The 17897-nt window shown below is 36.9% G+C and overlaps 5 protein-coding genes across 6 annotated transcripts; 4 read left to right on the forward strand and 1 right to left on the reverse strand.

Moving 5' to 3' along the window:
- Positions 1–132: 132 nt before the first annotated feature.
- LOC105957544 (polyadenylate-binding protein 2) lies at positions 133–5956 on the reverse strand. 2 transcript variants are annotated; one of them, XM_012981472.2, is made up of 9 exons: positions 5167–5956; positions 3908–4026; positions 3137–3793; positions 2987–3064; positions 2807–2896; positions 2437–2562; positions 1975–2154; positions 1480–1674; positions 133–583 (listed from the first exon to the last, which is right to left on the reverse strand). In XM_012981472.2, exons 1-9 carry the CDS (start codon positions 5405–5407, stop codon positions 362–364), a joined length of 1908 nt encoding a protein of 635 aa, XP_012836926.2. In that variant the 5' UTR covers positions 5408–5956; the 3' UTR covers positions 133–361. The 2 variants fall into 2 exon arrangements, with proteins under 2 accessions (XP_012836926.2, XP_012836927.2); XM_012981473.2 differs by lacking the exon at positions 1975–2154 and having other exon boundaries at positions 5167–5830.
- A 1375-nt stretch (positions 5957–7331) lies between these two features.
- LOC148772092 (uncharacterized) lies at positions 7332–9157 on the forward strand. Its single transcript, XM_088814852.1, has 3 exons — positions 7332–7405; positions 7497–7576; positions 8043–9157. Exons 2-3 carry the CDS (start codon positions 7510–7512, stop codon positions 9155–9157), a joined length of 1182 nt encoding a protein of 393 aa, XP_088670978.1. The 5' UTR covers positions 7332–7405; positions 7497–7509.
- A 63-nt stretch (positions 9158–9220) lies between these two features.
- Positions 9221–10498, forward strand: LOC148772093 (uncharacterized). The gene is made up of 3 exons (XM_088814853.1): positions 9221–9743; positions 9918–10321; positions 10427–10498. Exons 1-3 carry the CDS (start codon positions 9221–9223, stop codon positions 10496–10498), a joined length of 999 nt encoding a protein of 332 aa, XP_088670979.1.
- A 1204-nt stretch (positions 10499–11702) lies between these two features.
- Positions 11703–13600, forward strand: LOC105957543 (scopoletin glucosyltransferase). Its single transcript, XM_012981471.2, has one exon. The coding sequence runs from the start codon at positions 12016–12018 to the stop codon at positions 13456–13458; it is 1443 nt and encodes a 480-aa protein (XP_012836925.2). The 5' UTR covers positions 11703–12015; the 3' UTR covers positions 13459–13600.
- A 2074-nt stretch (positions 13601–15674) lies between these two features.
- Positions 15675–17206, forward strand: LOC105957542 (protein IRX15-LIKE). The gene has a single exon (XM_012981469.2). The coding sequence runs from the start codon at positions 15831–15833 to the stop codon at positions 16776–16778; it is 948 nt and encodes a 315-aa protein (XP_012836923.2). The 5' UTR covers positions 15675–15830; the 3' UTR covers positions 16779–17206.
- Positions 17207–17897: the final 691 nt, after the last annotated feature.

Genomic DNA, 17897 nt, shown 5'->3' on the forward strand with positions numbered 1-17897 from the left:
AACAGCATAACTGTATGCAAAATACAGTGTAGGGATGTGCGCAGCAGTTTGGATCTTAGTGCGTGGCCTTCTCGAAGCAGATTCAGCGAAAAATAAAAATATAAAAAAAAAGATATACCAATAGAAACACGATTATAATGTCCAAAAGAGTCGGCATTGTAAATTAAAATCCATAGTTATTCAATCAGCCAACAATCAAATGTCAAAGACACGAATTGGATCCCGAACTTTAAAACACCTTAGACAAAAAAAGATCAATTTGCTCCCAGAGTCAAGATTTAAAACCAAATAGTTTTGAAACCATTCATGTCATAGTTTAGAAGCCTCATGTTTAAAAAAAATAAGTGAAATAAGTGGGGTGTCACTCTTTCAATGACAAAGAAGCCAATTGCTTGGTAGCCTGATCATTAGACACATTCCTCAGAACCTCCATAGCCTCCACAACCTTAGCCTTGAGTGCTTCTGGTGACTCCAACAAGTGCAAAACCTCTGTCTGATCCATTTCTAGGAGCATACCAGTCACCTTAGCAGCTGTCTCAGGCTCCAATTGTTCAACAAGTGGGTATAAATTTTCGCCCAACATCTGCATAATAAAACAGATATTCATGTTTGCTGTCTATAAATTATATTGTAAAACCATCAGAAACGAGAGTGCAATTATCATTCAGTTTCATATCAAATACAATATCATTCGCACTAAAAGAACGGCACATATCTCAATATTAGACATCTTGCATATGAGATGGTTCTCATAGGAATTGGTGCATTATAATTTTAAGCTAACTTGTAAATGTTTCTCAAGAAGTTGCAAAAACCATATCTAAAGTTCGTTTCTATAAAAATATTTGAAGGCTGCATTAGACAAATTTGAGCTCAAAAAAATATCAGCTGGACTGAATCCTTTATATGAAATCAGTCTGATTATATCATCATTTTGCTTTTAACTATCAAATATGTTGGCTTTTTAAACATGGCCCAGTATTACATCCACGACAACACACACACACGATCAATGTTCAAGAAATCAGCTAGACAAGACAGCAAAAGCACAAAATTCCACCATAGATGTCATGTAGAACTGCTAAAAGACTAGAAGCACTGACAATGCATTTCGGGGTCATTTTCATATCATTTTGGGGAAACATGTTTTGGGGGGAAGAATTTGGAAGTTGTTCATGCGCTTAACTTGGACTTGATTTATATTTTTTGTAATCGTTTTGGACAAGGTTTTTAAAAAACTTCAAAATATATAGATTCATATTTTGCGGAAGGGTGATGCTACCGTAACATTGCCTAATAGCCTAATTACGCACTTCGAGACGGGGAAAATCTCATGGCTAGAACAATTGAAAAGACACTGAAGTTAAGCACCAGGAAAAAGCAAAATATTCCATCTTTGGTAATTTGTTAAAATACCATATTGAGCAAAGCCTAATAACATATACGACTACACTACAAGAAGAAGCTAAGAATGCTAACCGTCCTCTGTTCAGTGGGTGAAGAATTTGCAAGAGCGGATGTCAAAGCTCCAATTGGGGTCGGGCGAGACATTCCCCCATCATGTAATGGCATGTTTCCCATTTGGTATGGTACAGAAAACATCCCTCCATGCGATGAAACATTAGACATGCCCCGTCCACCAGGATAGCGATACCCACGCCCTCTCGGAACCATCTGCATTAGAAGGATATCAACTCTTAAAATTCCATTCGCAAAATTATTATAATTGTTAGAAATAAAAATATAAATAATATATATGAGCGAGTATATGGAATATGTCAAAGGTATGTAAAACTAAATCAATGGACTTATTCATCCATCTACATGAAAGATACTTATTTAATAAAGACAGTTTCTTACAAATTATCGAAAAAAGATCCATTAGAATGTGTGACACATCCAAAATTGTTTTTAGTGAAAATGGGATTTTCGGGTAAGTTCCAAGTAGAAATCACACAATTGAGGCAAACAAACCTGCTGTGGCATAACTTGGACTGGCTGCGGGCCTTGATGCATTGGAAACGCATTGTTTCGCCTGCCACCAGGATGTTGACCTTGGTGCCCTTGTTGGACAAAAGGTACAAACATATTCTGCATAAAAGGCCCAGCAGGCCTCATACCAGGAACAAGTTGCTGTTGATACCCAAAACCAGGCTGAACAGAAACATTTTAAAGATAGATAAATGAGTTGGCAAAATATTTCAATCATTTTAATGTTGTCTAAAATTTATATCAATTGAGTAGCTCGATAGAAAAAGATGCATTTCAAATTCAGTTGCAACTGGACATTTTGAAACATTATGTGGTACCACTGAAAACTTTAACCTACATAAACATACTTCAGGTTATGTTATTGAAGACTTATTTCTTAACATTCGATACCCAACTTAATCGGAAATATTAACAATACAAGTATAATGTGAAGAATATAATTACTTGAGGAATAATGGCTGGTGGAGGTTGTCCATAGAATATTTGTTGCCCTAGACCAGGAGCGTACATTGGCATACGAGGATTGACAGAAGGCACCATTGCAGTTGGCCTCATTTGAGAAAATTGAGCCTGGATAAAATGATTGCCAACATTAATATTTGAATGCTAATAATACCTTGTAATACAAATCATAAGGATATAACTCTGTTTAAAGCTGTTTTCAATAAGCATAACATGAGGACACCAAGGCTATGGGCCACTCGCATAAGAACAAGAAAGCCTTTATAATTGCAGAATGAAAACAAAAACAGCAATGAACTTCAATTATGACACTTCAATGGAAGAACAAGAAAGCCTCTAAAAAATGGAGTACCTGTAACTGAGCTTTTCTATCTTCCTTCTTTTGAGCGAGAGCAACATAGAGAGGTTTGTTCACAACAATTTTACCATTCATTTCAGAAAGCTACAAAAAAACATTATTGAAGTTCCCTTAATTAATAAATAATCATGTAAGGAAGCATAAAACGAGGATAGTGCAGAGAATTAAACTCACAGCTCTATTAGCCTCGTCAGGTGACGAGAATGCAACAAAACCTGATCCCCTGCTTATTCCTTTTGGATCCCGCATCACCTATATCAATGATTACATTTATTAATGATGTGTGCTGATAATTTCCAACCAAAGAGAGAATCGTCCACTAACCTTGCATGATGTTATTGAACCAAATGGAGAGAACAGCTCCTTAAGCTTATCGTCATCGATGCCATCATCCAGATTTTTGACATATAGATTAGTCCCTTGGGAATTTTCAGCCGCTTCTTTCAGACTCTGATCAAGGCGGTGTTTCAGTTCCATTTCTCTCTCAGATTTCTTTTGGGCTCTACCAACATACCATTCCTTGTTATCAAATTTCTGGCCATTGAGAGATTCAACAGCTCTAGCAGCATCCTCTGCACTCTCAAAGTTCACGAATCCAAAGCATTTGGAGGTTCCATCTTCATTTCTCATCACCGCAGCACTGGTTAACGAACCATACTCACTGAATATCTTATCAAGATCGGCTTCAGTTGTTGAATCAGACAAATTCTTTACAAACACGTTTTTAAACTTTGTCTTGTCTACTGACATCTCTCTCTCTTGCTTGCGCAGGAATGGTCCCACATAGACTTGCTTTCCGTTCAGAAGCATGCCATTGAGGCTTTCAATTGCTCTTTGGGCAGAATCCTCACTAGCATATTGCACAAAGCCATATCCCATTGACTGATCAGAAGAATCTGTCGCCACTTTGCATGAGAGAATGTTCCCAAAGGTCGAAAATGTATCATGTAGAGCTTTATGGTCAATTTCCTTGTCTAAATTCTGCAGCGCAATAACATTTCAATCATAATACTCCCAGAAATACGGAATCTCATAAACTAAGTACCTAACATTCAAAGCATGCTGCCTAATAAAAACTAGGAAGGGAAATATTACCTTAATATATATATTTCCAGCACCGCTTCTACGAACACTGGGGTCTCGATGGGAATACATGATTCTAATAGGTCTCCCATTGAAAGGAGTGAAATTCAGCTCCTCCAGTGCTCTCTCAGCTAAAATAAACATGAAAAAAAACTCTTATTACATTTGTATGGTGAAATAGGTGAAGATCTGTATAATATAATTTAAAATGCATTCGATAATAATCTAATTAACAACCATGGCAACAAATGCAATCAACTTAAATTGTGTCAGAAATTGACACGACCAAGCAATTCCACAGATCTGACTGGAAACATATATCTTTTGAGGCTGGAATAATTGATATAAACGCACGCCATCTAAAACATGTTCTTCTCAAGGGCATATGTTTTTCTCTCAATCTAAGGTAATGTCATGAATAACAAGCCATGTGCCCCAATCCTCTTTAAAAAAAAAAACTGTGTATTCAACTACCATGCAATTTGAAAGCTAAATTCCTGTTGGATAAGGGAGTTATCAATTATATATTAGACGAGCATAGTCGATTTTCCTCGTAAACTAGCTTGTGATATGAACAATACAAAATCTATGTGAAAACAACTGCAAGGGCGGGTCTCAATCTCAACAAGAATAACAATAGCCAAGACCACATGACCAACAAAAAGAAATCAACCAAAATTTATAATAAGACTCGTGACTTGGACACAATATTCCAAAAACGAAAATACTTAAACAAGAAGGCCATGTCACTCATAGCATAAACAAACAACAAAAAATGCTAAATACAATGTAGTCCGATAATTTAAGAAACACAATTATATAGATAGCTGAAGTTAATCGTTAGATGCTTTGTCAATGAAAATCTTCGTGAGGAGAAGGTTGAGGAAATTTTGTTCATCTCTCTGTGTAGCTTAAATGCTGCCCTATGCTCAGTCTTCGATAAGAACTACTGCATACCCAAAGATTGACTCGAACTGGATATGTAACCGAGCCCATATATGCACCCACCTCACCCCAATATTACTTGGATATGCAATTTTCAGAATATTCCAGTAGTTGCACATTCGAAACACAAAAATTCTCTAAAATCATCATTACATACAAACGAGACAGACATGCAAGCCAATTACTCAAGATGAAATTATTGAACAATTTGCATCACGGATGCAACCAACACAACAATGTGCATTAAAACTGAACACAGCACAGCACAAATAACTGACCTAATTACACTTAATGAGCTAATACGAGCGGAAAATTAGAGTACTAACCATGCTGAGGGTCACCGTAGTTGACATAGCCATACCCTAGCGACTCCCTGCTAGTCAAATCCCTGCAAATCCTAACCGAGACAACCTCCCCAATCTGCTGAAACAAATCGTAGAGCTGCGAATCGGTGATGTTCGCTTCCAGATCGCCGACGTACAATGACGTCACAGGCGGCGCGCCACCAGAAGACGCTACATTCGCCACCTGCACCTGAGGCTGCTGCACCTGAACCTGCGCCGCCATCTCTCCAGAAATAAAAACCTAAAATAATTGGGGGCGGAGTTTTCCTTTTTTTTTTTTCCTTTTGAAGAGTTTTGTAATTTTTTTTTTATTTTTTTTCTAATTACTTCCCTCTCCTCTTTTATTATCGGAATATAAGAAATAAAAAAAAAATTAATTGTAAATAAGATTTATTTGCGCGAAAGAGGCTAGAAACAAAATCGGGCTGAGATTTTCTGGATTTTTTCGTCGGATTTTCTTCTTTTTTTCCTGTTTTTTTTTCAGTTCTTAAAAAATAGAGGAGAGGGAAGGGTACATTGGTCGGATATCCGACGGTGGGTAGGAGGAGCGCCGCCTGCAGCTGCGGCCGCTGACGCCGGAAAATGGCGAATACGGAAAAAGGAGAGAAAAATTGGAGTGCGGTATTACTACTGCGCAAATTGGGACGGTGTAATTTATAGTAGGCCGCTGGGGAATAATCATCTGCAGCGGTCCTATCCTAGATAATCTGTACTACGAATTTACACCGTTGGATTATGGTAAGCGGGTTGAGATGATATGAAGTAACCCCAAATTCTCTATGTAGAATGATTTAAATAATACAAATTATTTATTATCAAAAGCAAATTATTGATTCTAGTTAATAATTACGTAATCTTTAAATTCTAAAAATATGATTAATTAAAGCTTTCCATATTTTAAAATTGGAAAATCTCATTTTGTAAAGCTTTTAAGAGATGCTGTCATATTTAAATCAATCTTGCAATAATAATTTGATTATATGAATAGGCAATAAATTTTATTATGTATGGCAAATTGGCAACATATATATTTTAAATTAAATTAGCAAAATTATAATAAAATTAATAATTTTATGAATTAAAACTTAAAATGTGTCATAAATTTGGGCCTTGATTTACTAGCAATTGGATATGGGCTTGCTATGGTTAATTGTGGGCTTTAGTATAATGGAAGCTTCAGTTGGTCCAACGGGCATATTCCTTATTCGGGCCGGGGGAATTCAACTAGGGAAGTTTCAAAATGACCATTTTCCAATTATAAAAATGGAAAGCTTTTTTTAATTATTTTTTTAAATTGTGCAACTATAAGTACTAATTACATTTATAGACTACAATTTTCTTATGTAAATTTAACTATAATTGCTTCAATTTGTATCAATTTAACATGTTATTTTATTAATACATATTTGTCTAATCATCATGGTTGGCCCTATCAAGTGGAACGACGAACCAGTTATCGACATGCATAGACGGACAAAATACCTAAAGACCAATGAATAAGAAAGATGAGAAGGAGGAGAAGTTTTGACAAATTCATATTGCAGGCCAAGAGCCGTTATGAATCATTTTGATCCGACGGTTCAATTTATTGTTCTTAACAAATTGCATAGTCCGTTGAAAATTAGTTTCGTCCAAATTTAAACCCTAACATTACAGTAAATTTATTTCTTTCGTTTTTAGAGTTACACAATTGGATATTGTGATTCGATAAATTTACAAATCTGAGGAATTGTGAAATGTTGTACTGTATCAGTTAACTCATGTCTATAGAGAAAATAAACTTTTAAAATTGTTAATGAAAAAGGTGAAATGAAAAAAGAATTGTTATATTCAAGTAGAAGATTCGTCATCGATGAGGTGTGAAGAAAAAGAAGGCTAAAAATCATTTTGCACCCCAAAATATAACAATAGCAACAATATGCACCCTCACAAATAAAAAAAGACAAGGTGCACCCTCAAATTAAGATTAATTTAACAAATTGCACCCTATAGGTAAAAAATTAACATTTCACATTTTTTACGACAAAATCCAGATTAGCAAGGAAGGGTATATCAGCCATTTCAGATTTAATTTCACTCACGTGCCAGACACGTGAATTTGAAATGGGTAAGAGTGTCATTGACTTCAACCCTATTTTACAATTCTATTTTCTTCTGTTAGTATTTTTGTACCCAAGCGGCCAAGCCACCACACTGCGGAAGATCATTCCTTCATATTAAGGTAAACAAATTTCATCCAACTCATTTTTTTCTACTAATTGTTTCTGAAATGATATTGAACCAGAACTATTATAACATATTTTCTGTTGTAGTATTCTAACAACAATGACAGAACAATTGCAAAATGGAGATGATCCGAGCGAACCGATGTGTGCCCAATCCCCAAACTACGGTGAGATGATAGTGCCATTTATATATCTAATGCAAACCTTTCCACAGACGCTAAATGTATATGACTATATGTAATAGTTATTATTTTGATTTATTTATCATTGGGTGGTGGATTATATTGCAGTAAGTTAGAGAAATACTTGTATTATTCACACATAAGTTACAGAGGGTAAAAGTTGTATTATCAATTATCAATGAAATAGTTGGGTATTGACCAAATCATATGATTTTTAACTAGATTTATTTCTTATTTTCGCATTGGTCTCTGTTCCAAGCATTTGTTTATTTTGTCTACATCTTCTCATGCATACATAATAAGCATATTAAAGATATTGTAGTGGGAATTTAATGGAGCACGCATACAGTCTGAGTATATATATGAATTATTAATAATTGTAATGCAATGAAAATAGTGACTATTTTTATTTCGGGGTACTAAAAGTGAATCCTAATTTTTTTATTGACAGAAAAATCACACGTGCTTCATGCTGGGGAAGATAATATAGGTTATGATGCTGATATGGATTGTTTTATCAACGAGAGTCAAGATGATGCAGATGATACAATCAATATAGATTATGAGAATGACATGCACTACAAGGCTAGTGAATTTGATTTCTCAGGAATTATTGAGGTTGAAAATAAAACAAATTCAGAAATTAGTGTTGATGAGCAAACTGATGAGGATATCCAGGCAGATCCACTTTATTCGGATGGTTTTTATGACAGTGAATTTGAAGATGATGATGAATTATATGATGACAACATTGATAAAGAGGTTGAATGGAGTGGCATTAGAGAATCTGATATTGTTAGTGGAAGAGGCAATATTGGGGGAGGAAATATAGTTGAGCATACTAGACTAAACATAAACACATTATCAGTACCCCCGAGATCATGTGGCAGCAGAACACAATTTCCAGTGTATCATGGCGATGCAGAACATTCTGATTTTGAGTTTAGTGTGGGTTTATGCTTTAAATCTGCAGCTGAGTTTAGAGAGGCGATTAGAACTTATTCTACTAAACAAGCAAGGCCTTTGGTTTTTAGGAAGAACTGCAGTAACAAAGTTCAAGTAACTTGTGAATGCGGTTGGAAAATTTTTGCTTCTCATGTTTCTAAAGTAGATAAAACATTTCAAGTGAAGACAATTAATGGTGAACATACTTGCGTCAGGGCTTTATTCGCTAAGCATTGTAGCTCCAAGTATCTCGATAACAAGTACGTAAGTCATTTGAGAAGTAATCCCGAGTGGCCTGTCAACTCAATGCTAGAAATAATGCAGATGGAATGCAAAACTAATCTGACAATTTCGAAGATGCACAGAACAAAAAAACAGGCATTGAAATTGAATGAGGGAACAGAGGCCCAACAATATGCCAAACTGTGGGATTACATTGAAGAAATGAAGACAAAAAATCCCGACACCACCATCAAGGTTAAATGTAAAAGTGCGATGGATTCTGAAACCGCAACTTTTAAAGCATTATACATTTGTTGGGGTGCTCTCAAGAAGGGTTTTTTAGCGGGATGCAGACCGATCATTGGCTTGGATGGGACTCACTTGAAAACTGCCAAATGAGGTGTTTTGTTAACTGCAATTGGTGTTGATGGCAATAATTGCATGTACCCCTTTGCATATGCTATGGTTATCAAGGAAAATACCAAAACATGGGAATGGTTTGTAAGTTTACTTATTGATGACTTGGGAATTAAAAATAGTTTTGGGTATACGATAATTTCTGACAAGCAGAAGGGTCTGATTAAGGCGATTGAGAATTTATTACCCAATTCTGAACATAGATTCTGTTTGAGACACATGTACAACAACTTTAAGATGAAGCACAAAGGATTAGCTTTGAAAGACTTGTTGTGGAGGGCTGCTACATCGACTAGAGTGGCGGACTTTAACAGAGTGATGGAGGAATTTAAAAAAGTTGATTCTGCCGCATTTGATTGGTTGAAAGGGAAATCTCCTATGAATTGGTCTAGATCCCACTTTAGTACTTGGCCTAAGTGTGACATGCTATTGAACAACTTGTGCGAAAGTTTCAACAGGGTGATTATGAAAGCTAGGGATAAGCCAATAATTACAATGTGTGAGATAATCAGATTACTGTTGATGAAGAGAATTCATGTGCAAAGGGATAAAGTTTTGAAGTCTAAAGGTGAAATATGTCCTAATGTGCAAAAAATATTAGAAAAAAATAAGAAAAAAGCCCATGAATATATCTTAAGTTGGAACGGAAGCCATAAGTTTGAAGTTAAAAGTTGGCTTGGTGATCAATTTATTGTTGATGTAAAAAATAAAACCTGTAGTTGTAGAAGGTGGGATCTTACAGGTATTCCCTGTGTTCATGGCATTGCTTGTATATTCCACAATAGAGCTAAGGTGGAAGATTATGTAGATAAATGGTATACCAAAGATACATTTTTTAAGGCATATGAGCATGTGATGGAACCTGTAAGAGGTAGGGAGGAGTGGCCACATTCAAATTTAAAACCATTGGTACCATGGATTTTAGAGACCAAAAAGCTTGGAAGGCCATGCAAATATGCAAGGAAGAAAGAACTGGATGAGTTAATAATCCAGCAAGAGATTGGGAAAAAAATGAGAAAAGGAGGATCTAAGTACATGTGCTCGAAATGCGGAAGAGTAGGACACAATAAAAGAGCATGCAAGGAGCCACCACGATCTAGTTTACCAATTAATCACTGCAATCAAAGATCAAGAACTAAACTCCTTGTAAGTTACTATATTTTTTGTGTTTATTTATTTTTTATAATTAAGTTATGTCAAAATTTACATGCCTCTTGTATCTCTCAATATGATGAAATTTATAACCTGCAGGTTAAGAAGAAAGTTGCTACATCTAATCAGCCTCTTGATTCAAACATTAATGTTGGTGTAAATGTTTATTAATACTACAATAATTATGGTGGTGCTATACTGACACAATCAACAATTAATACACTTTTTTTTGTGTGGATCTTTTGTAGGGGTCTACCATTAATGTTGCATCTTCTATTAGGATACACGAATAGGAGGATGGTAGTTTTGCGGCTCAGTCAAGTACGGGAAATTCTACTGCAATGAAGACCAATAGCTGATATAATTTGTGAAAATTGTTTCGATACATTGATTTTAGGGTGTTGCATGTCTTGTTCTTTTTTATGAAAACTAGTAATTTGTTTTCATGGATGCCAAACTCTTATTCTGATGAGAATGGATACTTCACAATTTTTAGTTTGATAGATAATTTTCTTGCTCTAGAAGTCTCTGTTTAAGTTTTTTCTTTTCTAGCTCTCTCCTTTGGATAGCATGATACAACAAAAATAAGGTTTACTCTGTGCAATGCAGAAACTAATTTCTCATTAAACGAGAACCAACAACTATCAATCGACAAATAATAGAAGTGCCCTAGAGCTCTCCAATACTTTAGTGATTTTTTTATTAAAATTGGCATTTCTTAACTCCATAGACAGCTTGTATACAATCTCAATTCTATTTGAATTCATCCATTTTGCTATTAATTTTACAGTAAATGAAATTGATGGGAAAAACTGGTACGAATACATTCCTCAATATATATATAATATATTATGTATATGGTATACCCATAATCCCTGCAATTTTTTTGTATTTGTCAAACCTATGGTCACTTGGGTAGAAGAAGAAAATAGAATTGTAAAATAGGTTTTCAGTCAATGACAGTCTTACCCCTTTCAAATTCATGTGTCTAGCACGTGAGTGAAAATAAATTTGAAATGGCTAATATACCCTTACTTACTAATTAGGATTTTGTCATAAAATATATGAAAACGTTAATTTTTAACTACAGGGTGCATTTTGTTAAATTACTCTTAATTTGAGGGTGCACATTGTCTTTTTTCATTTGTGAGGGTGCATATTGCTACCATTGTTATATTTTAGGGTGCAAAATGATTTTTAGCCGAAAAAGAAAGAAGTTGTCACCAAACAATTGGAGATCAAACGGCCATTAGAGAATGATTAAAATGTGGCCCCCACTAAACATTACTACTAATAAAATAAAATAAAGTATTGTAAAAAGGGAAGCAAGAACGAAATTGAAATCCATTTTGAGAAACCCACAACATGTGAACTACAATATTATATGGTATTGGTCAATTAAATTTCCTCGAAGAGAAAAAAAAAGTGTCTTCTTGCTGGCAGGCCCCCCAACTTTAGCACTACCCAACAAGTGCCCCCCTTACGTAAGCAATTACGTCACCCAACTTCCACAAACACAATCCTCGAAAAAAAAAATCCTACATTTTTCTTATCCCCCATGTATGTAGCAATTCAAGAACAAAAGAATCACATGTTCACCAACTCTATATATACATTCACACAATTTTCATTTTCTTTCAATTCACTCCACAAACTTTCTCTTACATCATATCATATACCAAAAAAAAATGGGACAACTACACATTGTCTTTCTTCCGGTAATGGCACATGGGCACACAATCCCAACCCTAGACATGGCTAAGCTATTCACTTCAAGAGGTCTGAAAACCACCATAATCGCCACTCCGGCATTCGCGGGCCCGATAACGAAAGCCCAAGAATCCGGCCACGGCATCAACTTGAGCATCCTCAAGTTCCCGCCAAAAGGATCTTCGTTGCCGGACAACGTAGTCAGCCTCGACCAAATGTCGACTCCCGATTTGATCCCGAAGTTCGTCGAAGCCCTGTCGTTGCTGCGAGAACCGGTCGAGAAACTCCTGCAAGAACTCAATCCGAACTGTCTAGTTTCGGACATGTTCTTGCCTTGGACTGCCGACTCGGCCGCCAAATTCGGTATCCCGAGATTGGTCTTCCACGGAACCAACTGCTTCGCGCAATGCGGCACGGAGCAAATGCATATCCACAAACCTTACAAGAATGTCTCGTCGGATGCCGAGCCGTTTTCCGTGCCTAACCTACCTCACGAGCTGATGTTTACTAGGTCGCAAGTGCCCGAGTTCGAACTATTCGAAAACGAAGAAAACGAATTCTCGAAGCTGAGGAAGCAAATGAGGGAATCGGATAAGAAGAGCTACGGCGTTATTTTCAACAGCTTCACCGAGCTCGAATCAGACTACGTCGATCACTACAAGAAAGTCTTGGGCAGGAAGGCATGGCATATCGGGCCCCTCTTGTTACGCAATAACGGAGACGAAGAAAAACCGGAGAGCAGGGGAAAGGAATCCGCTATCGACGAACACGAATGCTTGTCGTGGCTCGATTCGAAGAAGCCGAATTCGGTCGTTTACGCATGTTTCGGAAGCATAGCTACATTCACTCCCGCGCAACTACACGAGACTGCAGTCGGGCTCGAGGGTTCGGGCCAAGACTTCATTTGGGTTGTCAGAAATGGGAAGCACGACGACGAAGAGTGGCTGCCGGAAGGGTTCGAGGAGAGAGTGAAAGGAAGAGGGCTGATCATAAGGGGGTGGGCCCCACAGGTGGCGATCCTCGGTCATCCGGCGGTCGGGGCGTTTGTGACGCACTGCGGGTGGAATTCGACTCTGGAGGGGATATGCGCGGGGCTGCCGATGGTGACGTGGCCGGTTTTCGCGGAGCAGTTTTATAACGAGAAGCTGGTGGTGGAGGTGTTGAGGGTCGGGGTTTCGGTTGGGAATAAGAAGTGGATGAGAGTGGGGAGCGAGGGTGTTTCGAGAGAGGCGGTGGCGGAGGCGGTGCGGCGGGTGATGGTGGGGGAAGAGGCGGAGGAGATGAGGAACAGAGTGGAGGGATATAAGGAGATGGCTAGAAGGGCTGTTGGAGAAGGTGGATCTTCTTACAAGGGTTTGAATGATTTGATTCAAGAATTGAGTGTTTATGTTCCTCCTCCTAAAAAACAGGACACCCCTTGATTTCTTACAGGGGTTGAATGATTTTTGTGGTTTGTATTTCGGCAGTACAAAAATATATCTTTTGATGGTTATGAACTTTGTATGAAATATGGTTTTAGCCTTTAGGCTTTTAGCCCATTTATTTACGGTTAAATTACGATCAGAGAGGTAAGATGAAATTACGAAAAAAATTCTTCTGGTTAATTACAATCATTTGCTCAGCTATGAATCTTATTACATATCTACATTTGCGGTGTCAAATTTATTGAAATCTTCTAGATTATATGGAATATTCTCCAGTTTGTAGCCGTTTTACCACATTCGAGCTCAACATTTTGAAACAAGATGATCATAAGATGTGTGTCTTGGCTTGTAAATATCAGGTTGTTGGTGCATCATAAACTGTATTTTTGCACAAAACGAGTACAAATTAGAGAACATTACACGGAATCTAGAAGATTATGTTGAATTTAAAATCATAAGGATGGATGTGCCCAAAAATTTATAGTTAAGTAATAATTGTAATTACCCAATTATGAGGAGTTTTTTGTAATTTGACATTGTCCCAATGAGAGCCGTAATTTGGGCTTATAAATACGAATGTGTGTTTATGAAGGGAAATATGTAAGAGCCCATTTACTTATAGACAAACACGTACAACGTTAGAAATATTTTTATGGGCTTGGATAAATGTTGACGCTGCACTATTGGGCCTTCTAAGTTTTGCCCTCGCTCACAGTTCCTAAGTTCAAATCTTTTAAAAACCTATTCTAGGTTTATTATTTTATTAATTAATTAATTAAAAAATGACAAAGATTAAACAATATATCAATGCAATTATTTTTTTTTTCAAATTTATATGAACAACTTTTTGGTTTATCATAATTTTGTCTCAGTTTACTGACCGTTATGATAATATTTATATTATCCATTTAGGCATGGCTAATAAAAAAAAAGTCATCATATCATTTTAACACAAGTCCTTTTTGGGTTCTCATAATAATTAATATTGATGTTACATGTTCATGTTTATACTTATGTTTTGTCACTGCCCCATGATGCTAATAGGTGCGTATATCTTACTCTTTGACCACATTAAACTTAAATAATACGACAAGTTAAAAAACACGTGTTCTGCAGGGGATGACTTAACAGTTGTACGAAAAAAGTTTGTGGTTTATGTTTCTCGTATAATTTGTAATCTGTTTCACAAGAGTGTAGGTTTACCCAATACACCTATATAGATTCTTTCGTTAGAAAATAAAACAAAAAAGTAAAACGAGGCACGTTTCTTAATTTTGAGTCGAAACATTGGTTGGGATAAAATAAGACATGATTTAATCATGGGGAAATCAAACAAATTAGGCAAAATTGACTCCCATCAATAGCAATCCAATGAATGGGGATTAGCATAATCTTTCGTGTTTAGTAATTTCTGATAATGTAATTAAACTCCTTCCTAATAATATTCGGATTCTCCATTTATTGAACTTTTAATAATTTGTGGCTATAAAAGCAAAGCAGGCACACTCCCTTAATTCAAGCCATTTTTCACTCACAAATTCCTATTAAAATTCCTCACCAAATGGTTCTGCACATGTAGTTGCGCACTAAATTTCACTTTGACCCCTCTCTCTCTCTTTTTCTTGCCCCATTAAATTTGTAACCAAAAAGAATTTCAAATAGTTATTTTACTCAATTTTTCATTTTAATTATCCAGATATTCATAATTCGCCTTATTATTATTATTATCGAAAGCACACCATATTTCTTTTATTTGGTTCGTCTACAGGTAAATTTATTTTGGTCATATTTATTCAGGCAAATTACGACCGCCCCCTGAAGTAAAATTAAATTACGAAAACCCCCTTATATTTAGGTAAATTTAACGCTGTAAAAATGATTTTTTTTTCGTAATTTAACATTAGTTTATACTGAGAAAACCCATCCATCAATCAAATTTGTACTGTGGTACAATTTCAAGAATGACTAGAATTTGCATAGACAAAATTTGTGGTGTTCATTGAAATCATTTGTCAATCAGTCGGTGGAATTTATTTTCCGGCCCCTCCTCCCTTTTTTCTTAAAATTTGGGCCCAAATTCAAATTTCCCATTATTTGCATATCAAATCATTTCCCCATTATTTATCTCATAAAAAAAAAAAAAAAAAAAAAAGTAAAAAGAAAAAGTTAGAATTGAATATATTAGTACCAGCACACAGAGCACACACATAGTAACCAGTGCCAGTATCTTAAATTCGTAGCATGTGAGATTTAAAGAGAGAAACTGAAGCCTTTTGTCCCTTCCTCCATCACTACTAATCAATTCCTTTTTTTCAGTTTCTTTTGCTCTCCTGGTAATTTTATCAAACACCTTCCCTGCATTCATTCATATGAAGACCAGCGCCAAGTTCATCGTTCTCCACCCTTCCGTACACAAGACCGCCGGCGGCGGCGGAGGCCCCACCGCCGCCTCCCACCGGGCGTGGCTCGCGGTTTTCGTCCTGTTCTTCATCTTCAGTTTCGCATTCACGCTCCTGACCACCAGGGACGCCGCCTCCGCCGCAAAGGCAGCCGCTAGCGCCGCCGCGAGGGCCAAATCCCAGCTACCCGACCCTGTATTCGACGCCCTCCTCCACTACGCCGCCGCGAACGCCACCTCCTCCGGCCGAATGTCATCCGTGGAGATGAGCCACATCGCCTCCGTCCTCCGCGGCTGCGCCGCCCCCTGCAACCTCCTCGTTTTCGGCCTCACGCACGAGACCCTCCTCTGGAAATCCCTCAACCACAAGGGGCGCACCGTGTTCGTCGACGAGAGCGCGTATCTAATCTCCAAATTGGAAGAGAAGCACCCCTCAATCGAAGCGTACGACGTTCAATTCACGACGAAGGTCAGCGAATTGTACGATCTGATCGAGCACTACAAAGGGGAAGTCACCAAAGAGTGCCGCCCCGTGCAGAACCTCCTCTTCTCCGACTGCAAATTGGCCATAAACGACTTGCCCAACCACATATACGACGTCGCTTGGGACGCGATTCTCGTGGACGGCCCCCGGGGATACTCCGGCGCGGCGCCGGGGAGAATGATGGCGGTGTTCACCGCCGGAGTTCTGGCCAGGAGCAAAAGGGGCGGCGCTCGTGATACGCACGTGTTTGTTCACGAATTCGAGAGAGAAGTGGAGAGAGTCTGCAGCGATGAGTTTCTCTGCAGAGAGAATTTGGTTGAAGTGAAGGATTCGTTGGGGCATTTTGTGATCGGAAAAATGGAGGCCGATCGCCGGAGGTTTGGGTTTTGTTCAGTTTCCGGTGCATCTGTTTCTCCTAAAGCTAAATCAACTTGATTGCTTTTTTCTGATTTTATTTATTTATATTTAATATTTTTATTTTTCAGGTATACATTTAGATTGTGTAATATTTTATAGAGTAAATTACAACTTCCTCCCTGGGGTAAATTATAAAAACTCTTCCTTTTGAGAAATTACATCCAGCCTCCTAAGTTTGTAAATTTCTTACATTCACCCCGTAAAAGGGGTATAGATGTAAGAAATCTACAAATTTACAGGGGTGGATGTAATTATGAAAAAAATAAGGGGTTTTTTTGTTAATAGATTTTACCTCAGGGGCAGTTGTAATTTACCAGATTTTATAGGATTTAAAATTCCAAACATACTGTATTACTATCATCAGCAACTTTTAAGCTGGATTTTAGATGTTCCTTTTTTCTTGTGTAGTGTGGTGGAATTTGAAATTTTATTTTCAATTTGTTATAGTTGTGGAGATTGGGTGTCGGTGGACTGATTTCGCGATTTTTTATATATATATTTTTATCAGAATGTTTTATTATGTTTTAAAATAATAAAAGTAAGAAAATGCTCTTTACGGTTTAAAAAGTGCTATTTACCGTTCAAAACAAAAAAGTGTTTATCTCTCTAAAACTCCTAAAATTTTCGAAAAAAATGGACGAACGCCCAAGTCGGGCGCCCGCCGCCTGAACAGACGCCCAAAGTGGGCGTCCGTTCAGGCGACGGGCGCCCGACTTGGGCGTGTAAATAGTTTTTGGACGCCCGGTTTGGGCTTTTCCCGGGCGAACCGGCGCCCGGTCCAGGCGTCGGTTCGGCCGGGAAAAGCCCAAACCGGGCGTTCGATTAATTTTTTTTTTTTTTTTTTTTTTTTTTTTTTTTCTGTTTTAAAATAAAATATTTTTTTTTCTGAATTAAAATAAGTTAGTAAATTTAATATAATTTATGTTGGATGTCTAATTGGGCGAAAAAATTCGGACTAAAAAAGGGAAAGGACCCCTAATAAAATATGTTGTTCAAAACCTTATTATTATTATTATTATTATTATTATTATTATTATTATTATTATTATTATTATTATTATTATTATTATTATTATTATTATTATTATTATTATTATTATTAGAACATAATATAATAATAATAATAACATACTAACA

The sequence above is a fragment of the Erythranthe guttata genome, chromosome 2, assembly GCF_056151865.1.
Source record: "Erythranthe guttata isolate IM_541 chromosome 2, IM_541, whole genome shotgun sequence".
Taxonomy (NCBI): domain Eukaryota; kingdom Viridiplantae; phylum Streptophyta; class Magnoliopsida; order Lamiales; family Phrymaceae; genus Erythranthe; species Erythranthe guttata.